This window comes from Gymnogyps californianus, chromosome 13 (assembly GCF_018139145.2).
Source record: "Gymnogyps californianus isolate 813 chromosome 13, ASM1813914v2, whole genome shotgun sequence".
NCBI classification, from domain to species: Eukaryota; Metazoa; Chordata; class Aves; order Accipitriformes; family Cathartidae; genus Gymnogyps; species Gymnogyps californianus.
In genome coordinates, this window is record NC_059483.1 from 21,231,281 (window position 1) to 21,248,841 (window position 17,561).

The 17,561-nt window shown below is 39.2% G+C and overlaps 1 protein-coding gene across 1 annotated transcript in view; it reads left to right on the top strand.

Annotated features, from left to right (window-relative positions):
* Window positions 1–17,561, top strand: part of SLC6A11 (solute carrier family 6 member 11) — a 137,491-nt gene that overhangs the window by 15,739 nt on the left and 104,191 nt on the right. Inside the window, 1 exon segment of the mRNA XM_050904980.1 lies at window positions 13,966–14,196. Coding sequence (XP_050760937.1) covers window positions 13,977–14,196 — 220 coding nt within the window. The 5' untranslated portion in view covers window positions 13,966–13,976.

Consider the following 17,561-nt stretch of genomic DNA (forward strand, 5'->3'; position numbering starts at 1 on the left):
TGGGAAACATATCGCTTGACTACTTCTGTCAATAGAGGCTGCCGTACACTATAGTTTTGGGATTATTTTTAAATGGCGATTATGTCCTACTCTTGCTATTTAGTTTTCAGTGTCGTACTTAGAACTGGAATGGAGTTCGCAGGCACTAGTTTTTCCATACTTTAGGGATGCATCAATGAGAAAGGAAAGACTACTATTGTTATTGAAAGAGAATTTTATCAGGAGTTGCTTTTTAAACACCCTCTCCCCCAAATCCTTAAATAAACCAATTAGCATTATATTCTTCCTCTACTATAATTGTATGGAAGTCCTTTCCAATTCAGTAAGGCTCTGCTATATAGGGTTTGGAGGGCTGGATACGATAGGGTGAGGAACAATTGATGAGGAATCATTTGGGAAAAGGCATTTTAAGAATATCTTAGACTGAAAATGTAAGAGGGGTATGTGAAGAAACTAAATGTAAGCAGAATACACTATAATGCAACCCTTTTTCTGGATTTAATACAAACATAGATGCAAGACGTATCTACTTCTTCTAAAAGATCTGAATTAGAACTTGGAATACAGGAGGTTTACATACCTTTTATTTTTTGCAAAATTTGAGAGTGGAGGTTTAGCACCGTTGCTGTTAATTATTTTAATTCCTTCATAGTCGTAAAAGCAGAGTAAGAATTAACTTTCAGTCAAGGATTAGAATAGGAAGATATTTGTATAGTGGAAATTATAAATTTGGGTAGATTTTCAGGTCTTTTAGCCTACCTGACAAGAGCTGATAATAACCTTTACGTTGGAATAATGTCTTGTAAAACAATAGTCCTCATTAAGAGTAAACTATCTATGGAAAAATAGTATGAACCACAGAACTTAAGTGTGTGTTAAGCTTATTGCATTTAGCTACTACCATTTCTTCAAATAAGTTTTCTTGAATGTCTAATTTGTGTTAATATGAAACTGTAATTTATATCTGCTTCAGCTAGGAATAAAGTAGAGTGGTAAATTTTGAAGGTGGTTAAAGGAGTTCCTGAAAGCTTCTGCTCTGCCATTATACAGATGAGGTGCCATTCACCATGGTATTTTGACCTTTAACATCAGATTTCAAATGCAGCTCAGGAACTTTCTTTGGCCTCTTCATTTTAATGCAACCCAAACGCTTCCTGAGCAAGCCATTAGGCAGTAGCCAAATTTTGTTTTAATCAAATGGACTCATAGATGTGTTGTTTTCTGTGTCTGGCCAGGATTCTGATTTGCAAACATAAAAGGGGACTTAGAACTTCAGGATGCTGTTAGCAAAGTAGCACTGAAACAAATAATTCAAGAAACCATGTAGAGCCACTGTGTTTAAAAAATTATGCATACATGAGATTATACAGTATGAACACTCTCATGTAGCAATCAACACAAAATTAAATTGATGTCTTGCTGGAGGATGTCACTCCACTTCCACTGGTTAATATGCTGTGACACAATCATAGTCCTGCAATAAAAGCCAGTGCAAAAAACGTAGTGTGATTTTCAGTATATAGTAACATTTGGTATATACTGATTTGTGTTACAGTTCCCAAAATCCGTGTTTAATAGGTGCAGTCTGTGTTGCAGATTCATTGGCCATACAGCAAATGAACATACGTTTTTATTCCTTTGAGCTGAATATGCAAGCAGCACAGTAGAAAGCAGCTGCTTTGGGAACTCTCTCTCTGCCTGTATAAAAACATGTATCACACCTAGTTTTCTCTTTATTGAAAACAGGTGGAACCATCACTCTGTGTCTCAAAGGGCTGACTAGCTCAGCTGTAGAAGAGGGACACTATGCTCTGTTCCTTGGTCAAGGCTCTTGTGAAACCCAGGACTGAACTGGTACACTCTTAATAAGCTTAAACAGACTTAAAATAGAAATAAACTTACAATTGAAAATCTATTTAACACAAGCATCTGAAATGTAATACTTTCATATCATTACTAACAAGGACCTGAAATTAGTTACATTAATAACTAACTGCTTCAAACCCTTACTGCTTCTTTTAAAAACAAACCTCAAAAGAAACCCTTTCCTGATTTAAAACCTTTCTTTCTGTTATGTATGTATATTATGTCTTTCTATTACGTATGTAATGTTAGTAAAGAATTGAGGAAACTATCACACTTTCTGGAAAGATAAATGCACTTACAGATACAGAGCTATGAGATATAGAGCCATATCTCCTTAGCCTCAGCTACTTTAATCATCCCAACAGTCATTTTTTAAGATGCACAAAACCCTTTCAAACTGCAAACAACTGACCAAGTGCCATATTCTGGCCCTCTTCAGCAGAAGACAAAAGACTACCTTGGAAATTTAGCTCCTGAAAACTTTATCTTTAGGCCCCAAATCTGCAAAGTATCTATTAAGAAATTAATTTCAGGCAATAGATGTTGAATGTGCTGAAGGTTTGTAAATGATGCACTGGTGGAAAATTTCATAGTATTTACCTGCAGCATATTCTGTAGCCAGTAAAAAGTTGAAAGGTTATGGATACCTCTGCAGATCAAATTGTTTTCCTCCTCAGCATGCAATTTTCTACTCTTAAATTATATTTAATCTCAGTAACAGGTGGAGAGGCTGACTGCAAAATACAGAATGATACTCTCAAAAATGGTACACTTGTGAATACCAGGGCTAATGAAGACCTGTTATTTGTGAATATGTCACTCTGTCACTCATGCTCTTATACTTAGGACATATTAGTCTATTTCCCTTGACTCTATCAGCAAAGACTTCCTTTTTCAGTGGGACAAGTAGAGAATGTGACATGTAGTAAGGAGACCTTAAGCTGCTCGTGACAGTTTCATTCGTATTCTTCCTGTTTTAGTTAACTAGTCATCAGGACTAGTCATCAGGAAAGGATGACTAGAACAATATTCAGAAAAAATTAAACTTTTAAAAAATTGGTTTTTAAATTGATGTCTAGCATTCCTCAGCATAAGGATTTTTTCCTACAGAAAAAGAAAAATCAGTTTTTATTCTTACAGATATTGAAACAAATTAATTCTGGGCATAGTTTTACTGAAACTAATAGAATTACATTATAGTCCAGGATGAATTACAAACTAGCAAGACATTAGTCCTTTCTGTGTCAGGTGAAATTCCAAACTTTTAACCTTTTATATATTAAGTATTTAAAAGGTCCACCCATTCCCTGACTTTCTTATTCTCAAAGATTTCCGGGATTTAGTAAATCATAATAATACTTTATTTCATTCTAACATTTACATCACTCCCTCACTCCAGAAATCAATGTCCCATTATTCTCCATTTCAACAGCACAAAACATTTCCTGCAATGGTCTGTTCAACATAGTTGAGAGTGTGTTCATCACAGTATCACCTACTAGACAATGTCATGCTAACAACTGTTTCTCAAAAGATGTTGAGTAAAGCATGCATAGAGCTTCAGTGAGAATGCAACCCCTTTTGTTAAATCAGGATTATATTTGTAGCTCAGGCACCTTGCTAATAATGATAGGTATTGTCATGCTTTTCTGAGCTTTCAGAGTGTAAGAACTGCCATGGAAGATAATGAATAAAGGTTCATTTGGCTCCATATTTTCAGCGACAATCAGTTTAGAGAAGGAGTTTAAGAAATAGGATACTACTTTGGGGATTACATTCACCAGACATTGTGCCTAAACTAAAGCATAATGGTGGGAGCACAGAAGAATACCAACTGATTGTTTCCTTCCACTGAGCAGTTCTACTACCACCTTTCTTATTACAGACTGCAAAGAGAAATGAGCCAAACTTCTCATTCTTCCTCTTGTTCTGAAGCCAGAAGAACTACATGTCTCAGAAAATATGAAATGTCTCCTCTCTGTGTGATATGTTGCCTATAACTTGTCCTATAAACACTAGGATGTTGAGGAAGTCAAACATAAGCCTTTGGCACAAGTTATGCATAAAATGACCTTCTGCAAAATTTTTTCTTCTCTCATGCATTTGGTTTTCTATGGATTAGGCTCAATGTTTCTGGTACTATGATTCTACCCAGTGCCAGACATTTGGAAAAGAATTTGAGACAAGTGTATTTTAAGCTCCTCTTTTCAATGTAGTCAAACACTGTAGGATCAGTTTCAGCTTTCCTGTAGATAGGATAGGAATAGAGGATGAGATGGAGTAGGAACTATTAGAAATAGTCTGAATCACCTAAATAATATTCTTCACACCTCTGCTTTAAACATCGTGTTAAAATAACACTCTGATGACTTTCTTAAGTTTCTGGAAAGCTTTTTCCCACTCATAAGAATCTGCCCATTTTGTCTTCTGTGTCTGAATTCTAACACCCAAATAGATGCCATGCATTCCTAAAAGAGTGCAGCAGCAATTCATACACTTCTCCTGCCCTCCCACCATACCCATTATCAGGCTTCTGAAATCTGTGCCAGCAAAGTAGGAATCTACCTACTGTTCTTTGTTGCTCTAGACACAGAGCTTTGAGCATGTGAATGTGATGTATGTCTTTTTGCTGTAAGGTTCTTCTGTCATTGATTTTCTTTGCTCATTTTTAACAAGTCATTGGGGAAAATAATTGTCCAGCAGATATGAAATGATGTATAATCTGGTAGTCTTGTATCTTCTTCATTTGCCTTTCCAGTGGATTAGATTAGAGTCTACATTAACAGCTACTCCCTCTTTTAGCTGTGAAAGACAAAGAAGTCCGTGCACCAAGACTGGCACATAGCTGTACTTTTTAGTAAATGAATATCATAAAATTTGAGTGTTCTATATTTTGTCTCTTAAAACACTGAGATGTTGCTATTGCTGAGCACAGTGGGGTGCGGTTTTACAACAATGTTTTTTTCTCGTCTATCAGCTAAATTCCATTTTGACCCAATCACAGAATATAAATCTACAGGTGTTGGCTTGATGTCAATTAACAGCTGATTTTTCACAGCCATAAAGAAAATATTTTAGTAAGAGGAGTTTCTTCACTACTTAAGTATTGCAACATCTTTAAAACAAAAAAAAACTTAAAAAAAGGAATATATTTCTGATTAAAAATACGATGACAAAAAGCAAAGCAGTAAAATATCTTTACATACTTTTCAACAGTGCACAGAAATGCAACTTGGCTGAAACATCTGCAGTATCACATCATCTGCTCTGCAGGAATCTTGTTGAAGGCAATTAATTGTTAATTAGCAATGTGCCAGCAGACAGGTCAAGAAAGGATTGTTTGCTGAGTTAGTCCAAGTTGTCATATGTAATTTATGTGATAGAGCAGTTGCAGTAGCATAGTGTCTGTATGAATATAGTAGGTCTGCTTTAGAGAACTTAATACATACTACTTTCTCTAAAACTCCAGATGTTCCAGTGCTTAAATGCTTACAGTGCTAAGTAGTAAACAAATACTGAATATGATAGGGTGTGTTTGATAAGACCTGATCAAAATTTTTCAGGCAATTACTTTGTTTTACTAACATGCAGCTTCAGCCAAAAAGAATTCAATAAAGGAAATGTTCTGAAAATGAGACCTCTTTTTTAAATTTTGAAGCAATATATTGATGTTGCACTCCATTTTCAAAGATATAAAACACCAATAATAAAAGATGTGATTGAGTTGAACAGAATTTTTGGGGTAACTTGTCATATGTATTTCTTATTATTTTGTATCATGGAGAAAAGTAAATCATCCTCCTTATGGGTTGACCTGTCTTTTGGAGCTTTTCTCCTATTTCAGATCTGAAACTGAACCAAACCACTCCCTCATTCACATCTTATGACTGCATTTATTACGGGAACTTGCAGTCATACATTCTGATGTATTTTAAAACTACATTTGGCAGACTGTGCGCAGTGTTGCTGCCACCTTTCACTCAACATGAGTATTGCATAGGTTACCATGTTTGTGAGGGACAATTGGACACTTCACTGTACGTTCAAGATTAAACACTAGTGGTCTTTTGCTTCTGGGTAGGTGCTGTGGTTTAACCCCGGTAGGCAGCTAAGCACCACACAGCGGCGCTCTCTCTCCCCCACGGGGATGGGGTAGAGAATCGGAAGGGTAAAAGTGAGAAAACTCATGGGTTGAGATAAAGACAGTTTAATAGGTAAAGCAAAGCTGCATTTACAAGCAAAGCAAAATAAGGAATTCATTCACTATTTCCCATCAGTAGATAGATGTTCAGCCATTTCCAGGAAAGCAGGGCTTCATCGTGCGTGACTGTTACTTGGAAAGACAAATGCCATAACCCAAATCATCATCCTCCCTTCCTCCTTCTTCCCCCCACCTTTTATTGCTGAGCATGATGTCATATGGTATGGAATATCCCTTTGGTCTTGGGGTCAGCTGTCCCAGCTGTGTCCCCTCCTAACTTCCTGTGCACCACCAGCCTACTCGCTGGCAGGGCAACATGAGAAATAGAAAAGGCCTTGATGCTGTTTAAGCACTGTTCAGTAATAGCTAAAGTATCAGTGTGTTATCAACATTGCTTTTGTCACAAATCCAAAACACAGCTCCATACCAGCTACTATGAAGAAAATGAACGCTATCTCAGCCAAAACCAGTATAGTAGGGAAGTTATACAGACGAGTATACTAAGCTGTTGAATTAGAACAGGAGAAATTAATTTTCATCAAGAAATATTTCTGTTCCTTGACACATATATTTAAAAAAATATATATACAAAGGCATGTAATTGCAAGATATTTACATCTCCACGTTTATTTTACTTTAACTATTGATGGTTAGCTTCATTCATAAGCTGGAAAATGTTTTTTGAATTACTGTTCTATAGACTCAGTCTAAAGCCTGAAAGCCAAGTTAGGTTGTGTGAAATTCATGGATTAACATAAAGCCTGGCTAGATGGGCTGTTCATGCAAAAGAAGTGCAATGGGACCACTACCAAGGGGTTGGGGGAGATGCTTCTTCCTATCAGGTTCACTCTTTCCCACGTGAGGTGTAGAGTTGTTAAATTCTTTGAACTTTGTAAATCCTAACAGTCCCCCCATATTAACCTGGAGCGTACAGTGCACAAAGCAACTCCTTACCCTACTTTCCTCTACAGCAAGAAAGAATGTCTGGGATAAGATAAAGGACTTTAGGTGCCTGCAGAGAGCATCTATAATCTGAATTAAGTTCTGCCTTTATTTTAGTATTCACTGAGTACCTTTAATAAATTTTCAATAAATTTATTTTTAATAAATAAAATTCTGAAATCTTCATATAGTTCAAAATATGTCCAGACGATCTGAGCACCAACTTTCTTCAGAGTTCATTCCTTTTCCAGGTTGTAGCACCTCTCAGTAACCACGAGTTTGGCATACTGATGGTATGCAGAGCTGCATGAAGACTGTAAGTTCAGTTTCTGATCTGGAAGAATGAGTGACTAGTAACTGCTAGTGGTAAGGCACTTGTGGTGTTATGTATCTCATTGTCTGAGGTCTCTATTTGGTATTTCTTTTATTTGGTCTCACTTATAGGTCACATTAAAACATCATTCCATAGGTATCTTCTCTTTTAGTGCTGTCGCTTACATGAGTAGGTATTTTCTTCTCTTCACAAAAAACCAGTGCATTTTACTTTTTATCTCTGTCTTGTTGGACACCTTTGGCTGCATACATTTGCTAAACTACTGGAGGGTGGTTATTTTTTGTCAATGTGTAGAAACATTCTTCATGTTGTCTTATTCAGAAGCATAGTGCCTCAAGGTTTACAGTCAGGCTTGAGGATGCTTTTTTCATAAAAATAACTTATTGTTTGTTTGCCTGCTGCTCTAAGTGCTAGCAAAAGTAAAAAAGTGCTTTTGCTAGCTAAGTCAGCAGATAAGACTTTGACACAACATAGGAAGGGTCTCTGTTCAATCTGGATATATGACTGCTAACTCTTGGAAGTTGTGTATAAGCCTCAATACTGGAGGTTCCCTCCAAGCGCTGTCTGTAAAACTCATGTTTAGGAAGCTCAAGATACTATTAGCAACATTAGCAGAGGGGTGTCTCTGTAAAACACAATGGGAACGGTGCTTACTTGTGTGTGACAATATGAGGAATCCATGATATGTACCACCTTTTCCATGAGAGATTAGATCACCTTTGTCAAATATTAAAATACAAGCAATCACCAAATAACTGTCTGAAAAGTCTGTCTGACAAAAGGCACTGAGGAACCCTGTAAGGGAACTGAAGTTAACCCTTTCACAGCAAAATGCCTCAGAGGTGATCCAAAGATGAAGACATGTTAGCACAAGCCTGCAGCAGAAAACCCATATTGTGGAATATATCACCCACTCCTGTTTAGAAGATAAGATGGTCTGGAAGATAAAATGCCTGTAACAGAAAGAAAATATGGATCTCTGACAGCAAGGGACAAGAGAAGGCCCCCAAAGGGCAACATCAACAGATGAAAAAGTGGTTTTCACAGGTCTTTTGAACTCTAAATTCAGCATCTCAACCATTGTAAGGCATGGGCAATAAAACTGAGAGAGAGAGAGAGATCTACAATGATAGCTGTTAAGCCTTTCTAAATAAAGCCCAACAATCAGTTGTTACTTAACTTAAAGTTGTTATCTCCAACAAATAAATCTTTTTTTTCTCATTGCAGAAAACTGATTAGGCACAAATCAGACATCCTGTTGCTTTTTGACTTAAGTCCAGTCTGTAATAGCATAGCTAAAGGTGTCTTGTTCACAAACTGCTTCATGATCTTAGGCTTTTGATCCGAAATATTGTGTCAGATCACTATCACTAATAAAATTTTTATTGTATTTCTTCACTTTTGTGTAGCTATGAAGAGTCTAACTTTGCACAAGCCTTATGTAAAGATTTCACAGATTTTGCTTATATCTAAACTAAAGCTTTTAAATCTGGAGAGAATTGTTGTTCCCTCCTCCCTTCAATTAGATTGACACAGGTTCTATATTGTTGAAACGACACAGAAATCAACAGAGTTACAGTGGTTTAATAAGGAGAAGAAATGGAGCCAAGCCCAAGCCTTTTAATTTCCAAAGCTATATAACATGACTTTTTGCTCACATTAAACACTCGCATGAATGTTGCGTTGATCTCTCTATTAGGAAATTAGCTCTGTTCGTGGTAGCTTTAATCTAATGAGAATTATTTTTTGGACAGCCATTTATTGCCTTTTGTTTGTTTTATTCAGGAAAAATGCAAAAATCTAGAGGCACATATGTGGGCCAAAAGACTACACAGTGTAGCAGAGACTTCACGCTTGTCCAATTGTAGTGCTACAGAAAATGACGCATCCTAACAAGGATCCAAAGTGCAGGATAAGCAAAGCATCCTGATTTCCAAGAAAAGTTATACATCCAAAGCATGAGAAGCAAAATGTTCAACTGTATCATGCAATTTTCTTTATGTGCCTTCTGAATTTTGTAGGGATTGGGCACTAAGGAGAAAAAAGCAAAAGTGTTAATCGTCCACATGTGTTGATACGTCTTAACACTGTGTGTATTTGTGTCTTGAAAGTATGGACCAGGTAGAAGTCCCAGAATAAATGGAAAAATAGGCTGAATATGAGTTCTGGCAGTAACCAAAGAAGCTTGGGTACAGTGCGTATTCCTTGGTGCTTCTGGGCCATGTATTTCAGCATCCTGGCAGAATCCTGTGGGAATGTGTTTTTTTTCCTTGGAGGTTCTTTTCTCAAGTTACTCTATCTCTCAATTCCTCATCTTTATTAATTTTAGTTTATAAATCTAAATAAAAGTAGTCTTAGAACATTTGGTACTTCACAGCACCTTTCTCTGGCTAGCAGAAACATCTGATTTCCACTCCCACCCCTGTCTACTTTTCACACAGAGTTTTAATGGTTTCCCTTGGGAGTGTGGAGATAAACCTGAATAAGGCAGAACTTGAATGGCTTTGTTAGGTCACATCATTTTAATGTGGACTTGAGAGCAATGGCCAGGAAACTTACTTCTGGTGAGTGGGTTGGAGGCAACAATTCTAAATGCTTCTGCAGAACTGATGCTACATTATCAGGAATGGAGTAGACAATGCAGAAGAAATCTACTTGGACATAACTAGATTACTTGATGTGTGATGCTGCTAGCCTTTCTACAGAATATGTACTAATGTTTTAGTTAACTACTACTTAAACATTAGTTAATTATTGGTTTTACTAGCGACAGCCTTCTGATATTGGTAACTAACAGTCTCTTGTCTTACAGTACAGCCATGTTGCAAGGTTTGCTCTCATCCCAGTCACTGAGTTGAGCTCTGATTGCATGTCATGTGCAGATCTCCCAACAGACTGACGGCAGCAGGCATGAATTCACGATGAGGAGCGTGAGATACACTAGGTTAGTGCATGAACTGAGATGTAGCCTGTAATCCAGAGAATTTTTTTCATTGCAATAGAGGAGGCTCCACCAGATTAAAAAAACAGGGTTATGAACTTGATTTAAAATTTGGGAAGTTTTATGTTGCAAACACTGTGCTGCATTTCAGGAAACTATTCACAAAGATTAGCAGCTAGCAATTACTTCCATAAACCCATGGGAATCAGTGCAAGAACACAGCAGTGGATAAAATACTTGTCACCAGGAATTAATCATTTCAAATACTGAACAAATCAGCAGTGATTAAACACCCTTTGCATCTGCCAGTCATCCTATAGACTTCTTTGGAGCAGGCCCTTTCAATCTGGTATCATTAGTCTGTTTGAAGACTGGTCTTTCCCATGTATTGAATCATCAGTCAAATATTTACTGTCCCTTAGCTTCCCTCCATTTTTAGAATTACTCCCAGGAATGAAATGAGAATTCAGTTTCAACTTTGATGTTTAAGTGTATCCTGTTGAGCCTGCTCAGTCTGGCTGGAATACAGAAAAACAATTACTGTTTTGATCCCTGCTGAAAACTAGATGAAGAAGAGGGGAAAAAATAAAACAACAAAAAACTCCCAAAGTTGAGTTTGATTTGTACAAAGCCAGGTTGGAAAAAATTGATCTATTCCATCCTCAGTTAATGAATCCCAGCTGCATTAAAAACAAAACAAACCACAAAAAGACCACCCCAAACCAAACGCAGCTCTGGTAATGATATGTGTGGAGAATACTTTTAAAAAAAAATTATTACAAAATCAGAATTCTGCCATTTTATCATAGTTTTATCACTGGCAGTTTTTCATTTCACAATATAGGTTTGGCTAGTGCTATATATGTTGGTAACAATAAGAAAAGAAAGGGCTTCATCCTGCACCTGTTAGGTGCAAGTGTTTACGTGATATAGAATTGACAGAGAATGTAGGGTGAGACCCCAGCACCCACTCTTGCGGCATGGGTAACTTAAAAGCAAAATTCTAAAAACTTTAACCACAGTGGGAGCTTCAATGTGTAAACACACAGAGGCTGTAAGTGTCGCAGAAACACTGGACAGATAGCAATGTATTTTGAGAGTCAACTTTCTTTAATGATATCAAAATGTAACAGTCAAATTGAACAGGAATGTTATGTTGTATTGAGGTATAATGGCCTGATTAAACAGGAATACTAGGTCATAACACTGCGACGAACACAACTTATTTACAGGTTCAGGATGTCAGTGGGGAACTAGTACTACACGAACGGTAACCAAATCTAAGGTTAGAACGATGACTCAAAATGCGCAGTCACTCACCGATAAGGCGAGGCTCTCACCCTGCAGGAGTTTCCGCGGGCGGCGTCCCGACCCACGGGCAGAGGACGCACTGCAGCAAGCAGCACTGGCTCCATGTGCCCTCCGGCGGGGCTCCATTTATAGCCTAGGTCGGATCGGGGCTCGTGGTCATATATGGTCAGTGGTCTGGAAACTTCTCTCAACCGAGGGCTTTCACTGGTTGAGGTGGTTTTGGCGGGCTCGGGCAGCTGGGGTGCGTGACTTGGGGCACGGTCTGTACGTGACTCCGGTTACCGCGGCTGGCCGGTTCGACCCCAAACCGCAGCTTCTAGTTTAACTCTTTCCTTCCAGCGGTCGAGAAGTTTCGGCCTTTACCGGGCGGGTGCGCCTGCCACAATAAGCAGGGTATGATCAGGATCTAGCTTCCAAAGTCAGCTAAAGTTAGTATAAAATCTATCCATGGGCATCTTTCCCTTGTCTTCAGTAAACACTGGATAATGGTTTTCCTGGCAGTGTGAAAAGTCCATGGAGCTGGAGGGCAAGAGGGAGCGAATTCACACGGAAGAGCATGCCGTCTCTGGGACAGCATCCTCCAGCATGCTTAAGTGTAATCTATGATTTAAGAAACGGTTCCAAAGTGCGTATCCTGCAGTTGCAGAGCAAAACATTGGTGATCATAGCTGCAACTAAGAGAGTTTGGATCTGAGGGAAGATTTGAAGCTAAAACCTGAGTTGGGTCTTGCCATTTGCCAAGGAGAAGCTGCAGAGATGAATAATGCAAGAGGTATTTACTTTTGGCTGAGAAACACGGGGTGGAAATAACTGACCTACCCCACAAAAAGAGGGGAGGGGGAGAAAATTAAATGGGAAAAAAATCTCTATTTGAAATATTTCATTCAACCTGAAACAAAACAGTTTGTATTATTTTTTCCTCCTGCTTCTATTTTACACTTATTTAGCTTGAATTTTAAGCAAAACCCCGGTTAGAAATGCCCACGTGGGCCGTTTCTGCATTTTCCCAGTGTAACTCCAAAGCGCCTACATTGTTTCCACACTTTCCAAATGTTCCCCCCACATTTTTTTTTATCCCGTTCTTCCCCCCCCCCCCCCCCCTTCCCAGCTGAAGTTAATGTTATCTGTTTTCGGCGGGTTCCTTTTTTTAAGTTGCCAGGCCTGAACTCGAACCAAACACCCCAAGAAACCAACCTCCGGCTGCCCCGTGAGCAGCAGGCGCGGGGGAGCCGGCGGACAGGGCGGTGGCGGGGCCGGGGCCGGGCTCCCGCCGCCGCGGCGGCCACTGCAGCAAGGCGGCCGGCAGGTGCGCAGCCAGCCGCCGCCGCCGCTCGCTCCGCCACCGCCGCGGGCCCTCCGCTAGCCGCATGCAGGTCGCCTCCCCCTCGCGTAGGGGGGAGCCGAGGGGGTGCAAGGAGAGCAGGGCTTGGGTACCGCCCGGTGCTTGGCCCTGGTTGCTTTGCGCCGGGCGGGGGAGCGAGGGGCTGGGGATGCTCGGGTGGTGATGCTGGGTGGAGGAGGAGAAGGAGGAGGGGGAAGCTGGCGGGACAGCCTGAGGTGGGCGGAGGGGGGAGGCGGGTGTTATACCATCGCTTCGGGGAAGGCTGAGCATTTGCAAATTCCGGCTCCAGAGCGCGGGGAGCATCCTATCCCCGCCGGCCGGCCGGGCAGCAGCCGCAGAACAGGACGAGGCTTCCCGGCTCCTCGTTATCCTAACGCTGTCCGCGTTATCCCCGCCTCCCCCTGCCCGTCTCTGCCGCTGGGCGCCGGCGGCTGCCCTGCTCCTTGCCTCCTGTGCAACAGAGCGAAGAGTGGCAGCCCGCGGAGGTCCGCTCGGAGCCGAGCACTGAGCTAGCGACCCTGTCCCCCTCCCAGCCGCGCAGGCAGAGGCAGAGCCCTGGGTGAGTAGTCTGGGAGCTCCCCTACTCCTCCAGGCAGGCCAGAACCATTCAGGCCCCCTTCTCCACGTCCCTTTCTTCTTCCGTTCTCAATAGTGTGCCTGGAAGGTGCAGGAGATCTCTGTCCTCTGGTAGGTTAGTCAAGCTGGGATCCTTGCTTGGGGAGGGATTTTTGAAAGGCTTCACTATCTGCGCCTTAAAACAATGTCGTACTAGTAAGTTGTCTGTCTCAGCGTGGAAATCTTCCCTTGTACATAAGCGTCTTTTTTTTTTTTTTTCCCCTTCTTCCTTTTCCTTTTTTCCTTCTTTACAACTTTTCCAGCCTTATGGAGTTGCCTCCTTCACTTTCACCTGCAAATTTATGTAGGTAATAAGAAACCAATGATATGCTGAGGGACTTCTGTAGTCATTGAAGGTTATTAGTAACAAGTGACTTAAAACATCTGTGTGTTTTTCTTTTGCTCTCCCCTAGGCTGAACAGTCATGACAGCTGAAAAGACTATTCCTATCATTAATGGCAAGCCAGAAGATGCTTTGGACCCAGAAGCCTCAAGTACCAACCTCGTCCACAGCAATGATAAGAAAGTTCATGAAAGAGGTCACTGGAACAATAAGGTTGAATTTGTGCTTTCTGTGGCAGGGGAGATTATTGGGTTGGGAAATGTATGGAGATTCCCGTATCTTTGCTACAAGAATGGAGGAGGTAAGATGGCATCATATGTTGATTTACAGCTCACCATAACTATGTGGGAAATAAACAGTTAAGAATGCTTTACAGTGATTTCTTGCACCAGTGAGAGATAAGTATTCAGGATTTCAGTGTATGTGTGGGTAGCGAAGTATTAAACATCTGACAACTTAGAAAAAAGTTTTGTGTTTCTCTTTCCTTCTCTTTCCCAAATACTGTGTGGCTTACTTTCACAAGTTTCTTTTGTGTTAGTAAATTGACTTTTTTTTTTCTGTAAGATTTTTAATGAGGAAGACGCCAGTGTTCTGTTATAGTAGTACACTGTGTGTTTTCTTCTGTATGTGAATACAGACCCAAGCATACTTAAATAACTTTGACGTAGAAAAGAACGTAGCAATTTATTTTTCACAACAGTATACTTTGGAGAGGATGAATATTGGTTTTGATAATGCTACAAAGATTACTTTTTTTCCTTTGTCATATGAAAATTTCTTTAACTCAACCATACTTTTTTCCTCATTACTTCCCAAATCACTACAGTAGGGTTGGGGAAGATGTAAAAGCTGCCTGTTACTCAAAGAAGAGAGCAAACCCTATAAAATTTAGAATAAGAATGTTATTTGAGAGAGAAAAGAACAGACTTAACTTCTACAAAAGTATAAAGTGGCATATATTGGTTATAGTTAAGCATAAGCTATGTAAGATATGTGACAGTTAAGAATAAGCACGTCAGCTGTGACTTGCGAAGCAATGAGGACAGAAAAGTAAATTAAAAATTTAGTTTTGAATTCTGTGGACTGGATTCAATATTCTCCCCACTTAAGGCCTGAATCAGTGTTAGTGTAAGCACATAGGCTGGGAGAAAAATAATGTTCAGTGACTGATATGCAAAGATCTGTTCTTTAACGGATTTGTTTGCTAACAATGCTGTGCCAAATTTTTTTCCCTTGTCCCTCCAAAACTAGGCATGTTTGTCTGAACTCAGGGATGGCTTTGGCCCATTTTGTCTGCTGTTTCTAGAAGGCTAATACTGCTGTGGAAGATGTGTTTATGGTTTGCAGCTCCTTTCTTTATATATCTGTACTTTGGCAATACTAAGATAACAAGAATTCACCTGTTTTCAGAATGATGCTACCAAGTACTGCTGTTAATACATAAATATTAATATGCTGGATATGATATGCAGAACAGTTTGTTGTTGATTGTCAAAGTTTTCCCAGAGAAATTTTGGCAGAGGAAAAGATAGAAATATTTTTTTGGTATATAATGAAGATTTCCTTGTTCATACAGTAGCCTTTATATGCCCATTTGTATGTATATGCTAGCTTGTCAAAATGTGATGCTATCATTTTTAAGGCTATAACATTAGGTAGAAAAAATTCTAACTCTGTTTTTGGGTGATTTGGTGAAAAAGTAATTGCTTAAATATCATACTTAATCACCACTCTATTCTTTAAGAATAGAATTAATGTGTGTGGTTTAATTGGTCATGTCATGGCACCATGGGAAATTTGCCATTGACTTCAATTTTATTCCATGAGGACTTGGTCTATGACCTGTGTTTTTTGTAACTCTCTGGAATGCCCTGCTGGAATTAGACCAGAGTTGGACTTGTTTGATGTATCAAATGTAAATACTGGAAACTACTTAGTGTGTGGTAAGTGAAGACAATGGTAAGATATATGAACTAGTTATGAGATAACTTGCTAGATACAGAACGAATCTAGAAGCAGTAGGATGGAACTTCTGAGGACTGACCTCTCTCCAAGTCTTAACAGGTAGTGTAGGCATAAGCTTCTATAATTTTAATTTGTTCTTATGGATACTTAGTGGGTTTTTTAGGAAAATTAATTTCTTTGCATGTTTAGAATTAGATATTTCTTGGAATATGATCTATTTGCAAGCTGGGAAACCCATTGTCCTCTAATTTTCATGATGTATACCTGTTGTAGAACAGTGTTGGAAAAAGGGAGTCAAAGCTAATACTTTCAGTTTCAACAAGTTGCCATGTTAAACTCGCTATGATTGTGCATATGAGTGGGCCAAGCTGGATTTGATACTGGCCAGCAGTTCGCCCGGCCTATAAGGATTTTGTTCAAACCATTTGCACAGTAAATCATACAGAGAAACCATGTTTTAGATGCAAGGATTCCATTCTTTGTGAAATCCACATGTATTGCTTGAGAGGCAGCCAAGATTCAACTATAGGCAAATTGCCTGGTTGAGGGAAGAGACTACTTGTGAAGAGATCTCTTTTCATGTGCTGGGTCTGAAGAAAGAAACGGCAAGTCAAAGCAGCTGTATTTAGTTGTCTCAACTTTCTAATCGAAGTGATTAAAGCATAGTAATTGTTGCAGGTTGTGGGTGTGTTGTGGTGTTTGGGTTTTGGTGTTGGGTTTTTTTCTTTTTTTTTTTTTTTTTTTTAAGATCACAAATGGGATACCTATTTGCCTTGTAGTTGTAGAAATTTTCCTGAAGTATATTCAGAAACATTTTGTTCATAGTTAATATTCTGACAGAGATTTAGTATTGGAGAGGTAGCTGTTAAGGTGCTGTTCGTTAATGATCAAATTGATCTTCAGGACTCCCATTGAAGGAAGGAAATGCTGCTCTTGCTAGTGCTCTAAAGAACTGATCAATGTATGCAATGATGGACAGCGCTGTAAAACACATCTTCCTAGGAAAAATTGCATCCACCAAAACTTTTGTGTGTTTAGCATGTCTTGTGTTGATTTGAAATGGAATGAATGGGGGGATGCTTACATCATTTAATGGGAGCTTTAAATGAAGTTGTTTAGTGTTGTGGGATTATTTGTTTGGGAGCAAGTAGGTTGAGGCCTGGATACAGCACATTATCTATGTTGTACTAACCTTTATTTTCATAACTTACTTAGTTAATGCTTTGTAATTTTCCTATAACTTCAGATAAATTACTCTGTGAAGGACTTTGCTGCACTAGTCTGCCTGGTTAAACCAGTAAAACTTTCTTAGTGTAAGTAAAAATGGCAGAATAGGTTATTTTGTGCTTTCTGCTCAGTATTTATTTCCTTCTTTCCTTGTTTCAGTCTAAACCAATATAGTTGCTTGCTTTCCAACTCATCCTTTGACTCATCAGAAAGTCTGACTACCTGGGGACTGAGGAAAAAAATTCTTTATGCTTTATATGTTAAAGGATTCTCTACATAGTCAAAAGGCTATATTTTATTCCTTATTATTCAGGTTAATTTCTAAATGGAATACCTAAAATCTACATTATTAACAAGTGACATTATGCCTAACATATGTATCTTCTCTCATTAACATATGTGTCTTCTCTCATTTCTTTGCTTCGGCATACTTGACAGCCATATTCTTTAGGTGCCATACCTAATAACACAACC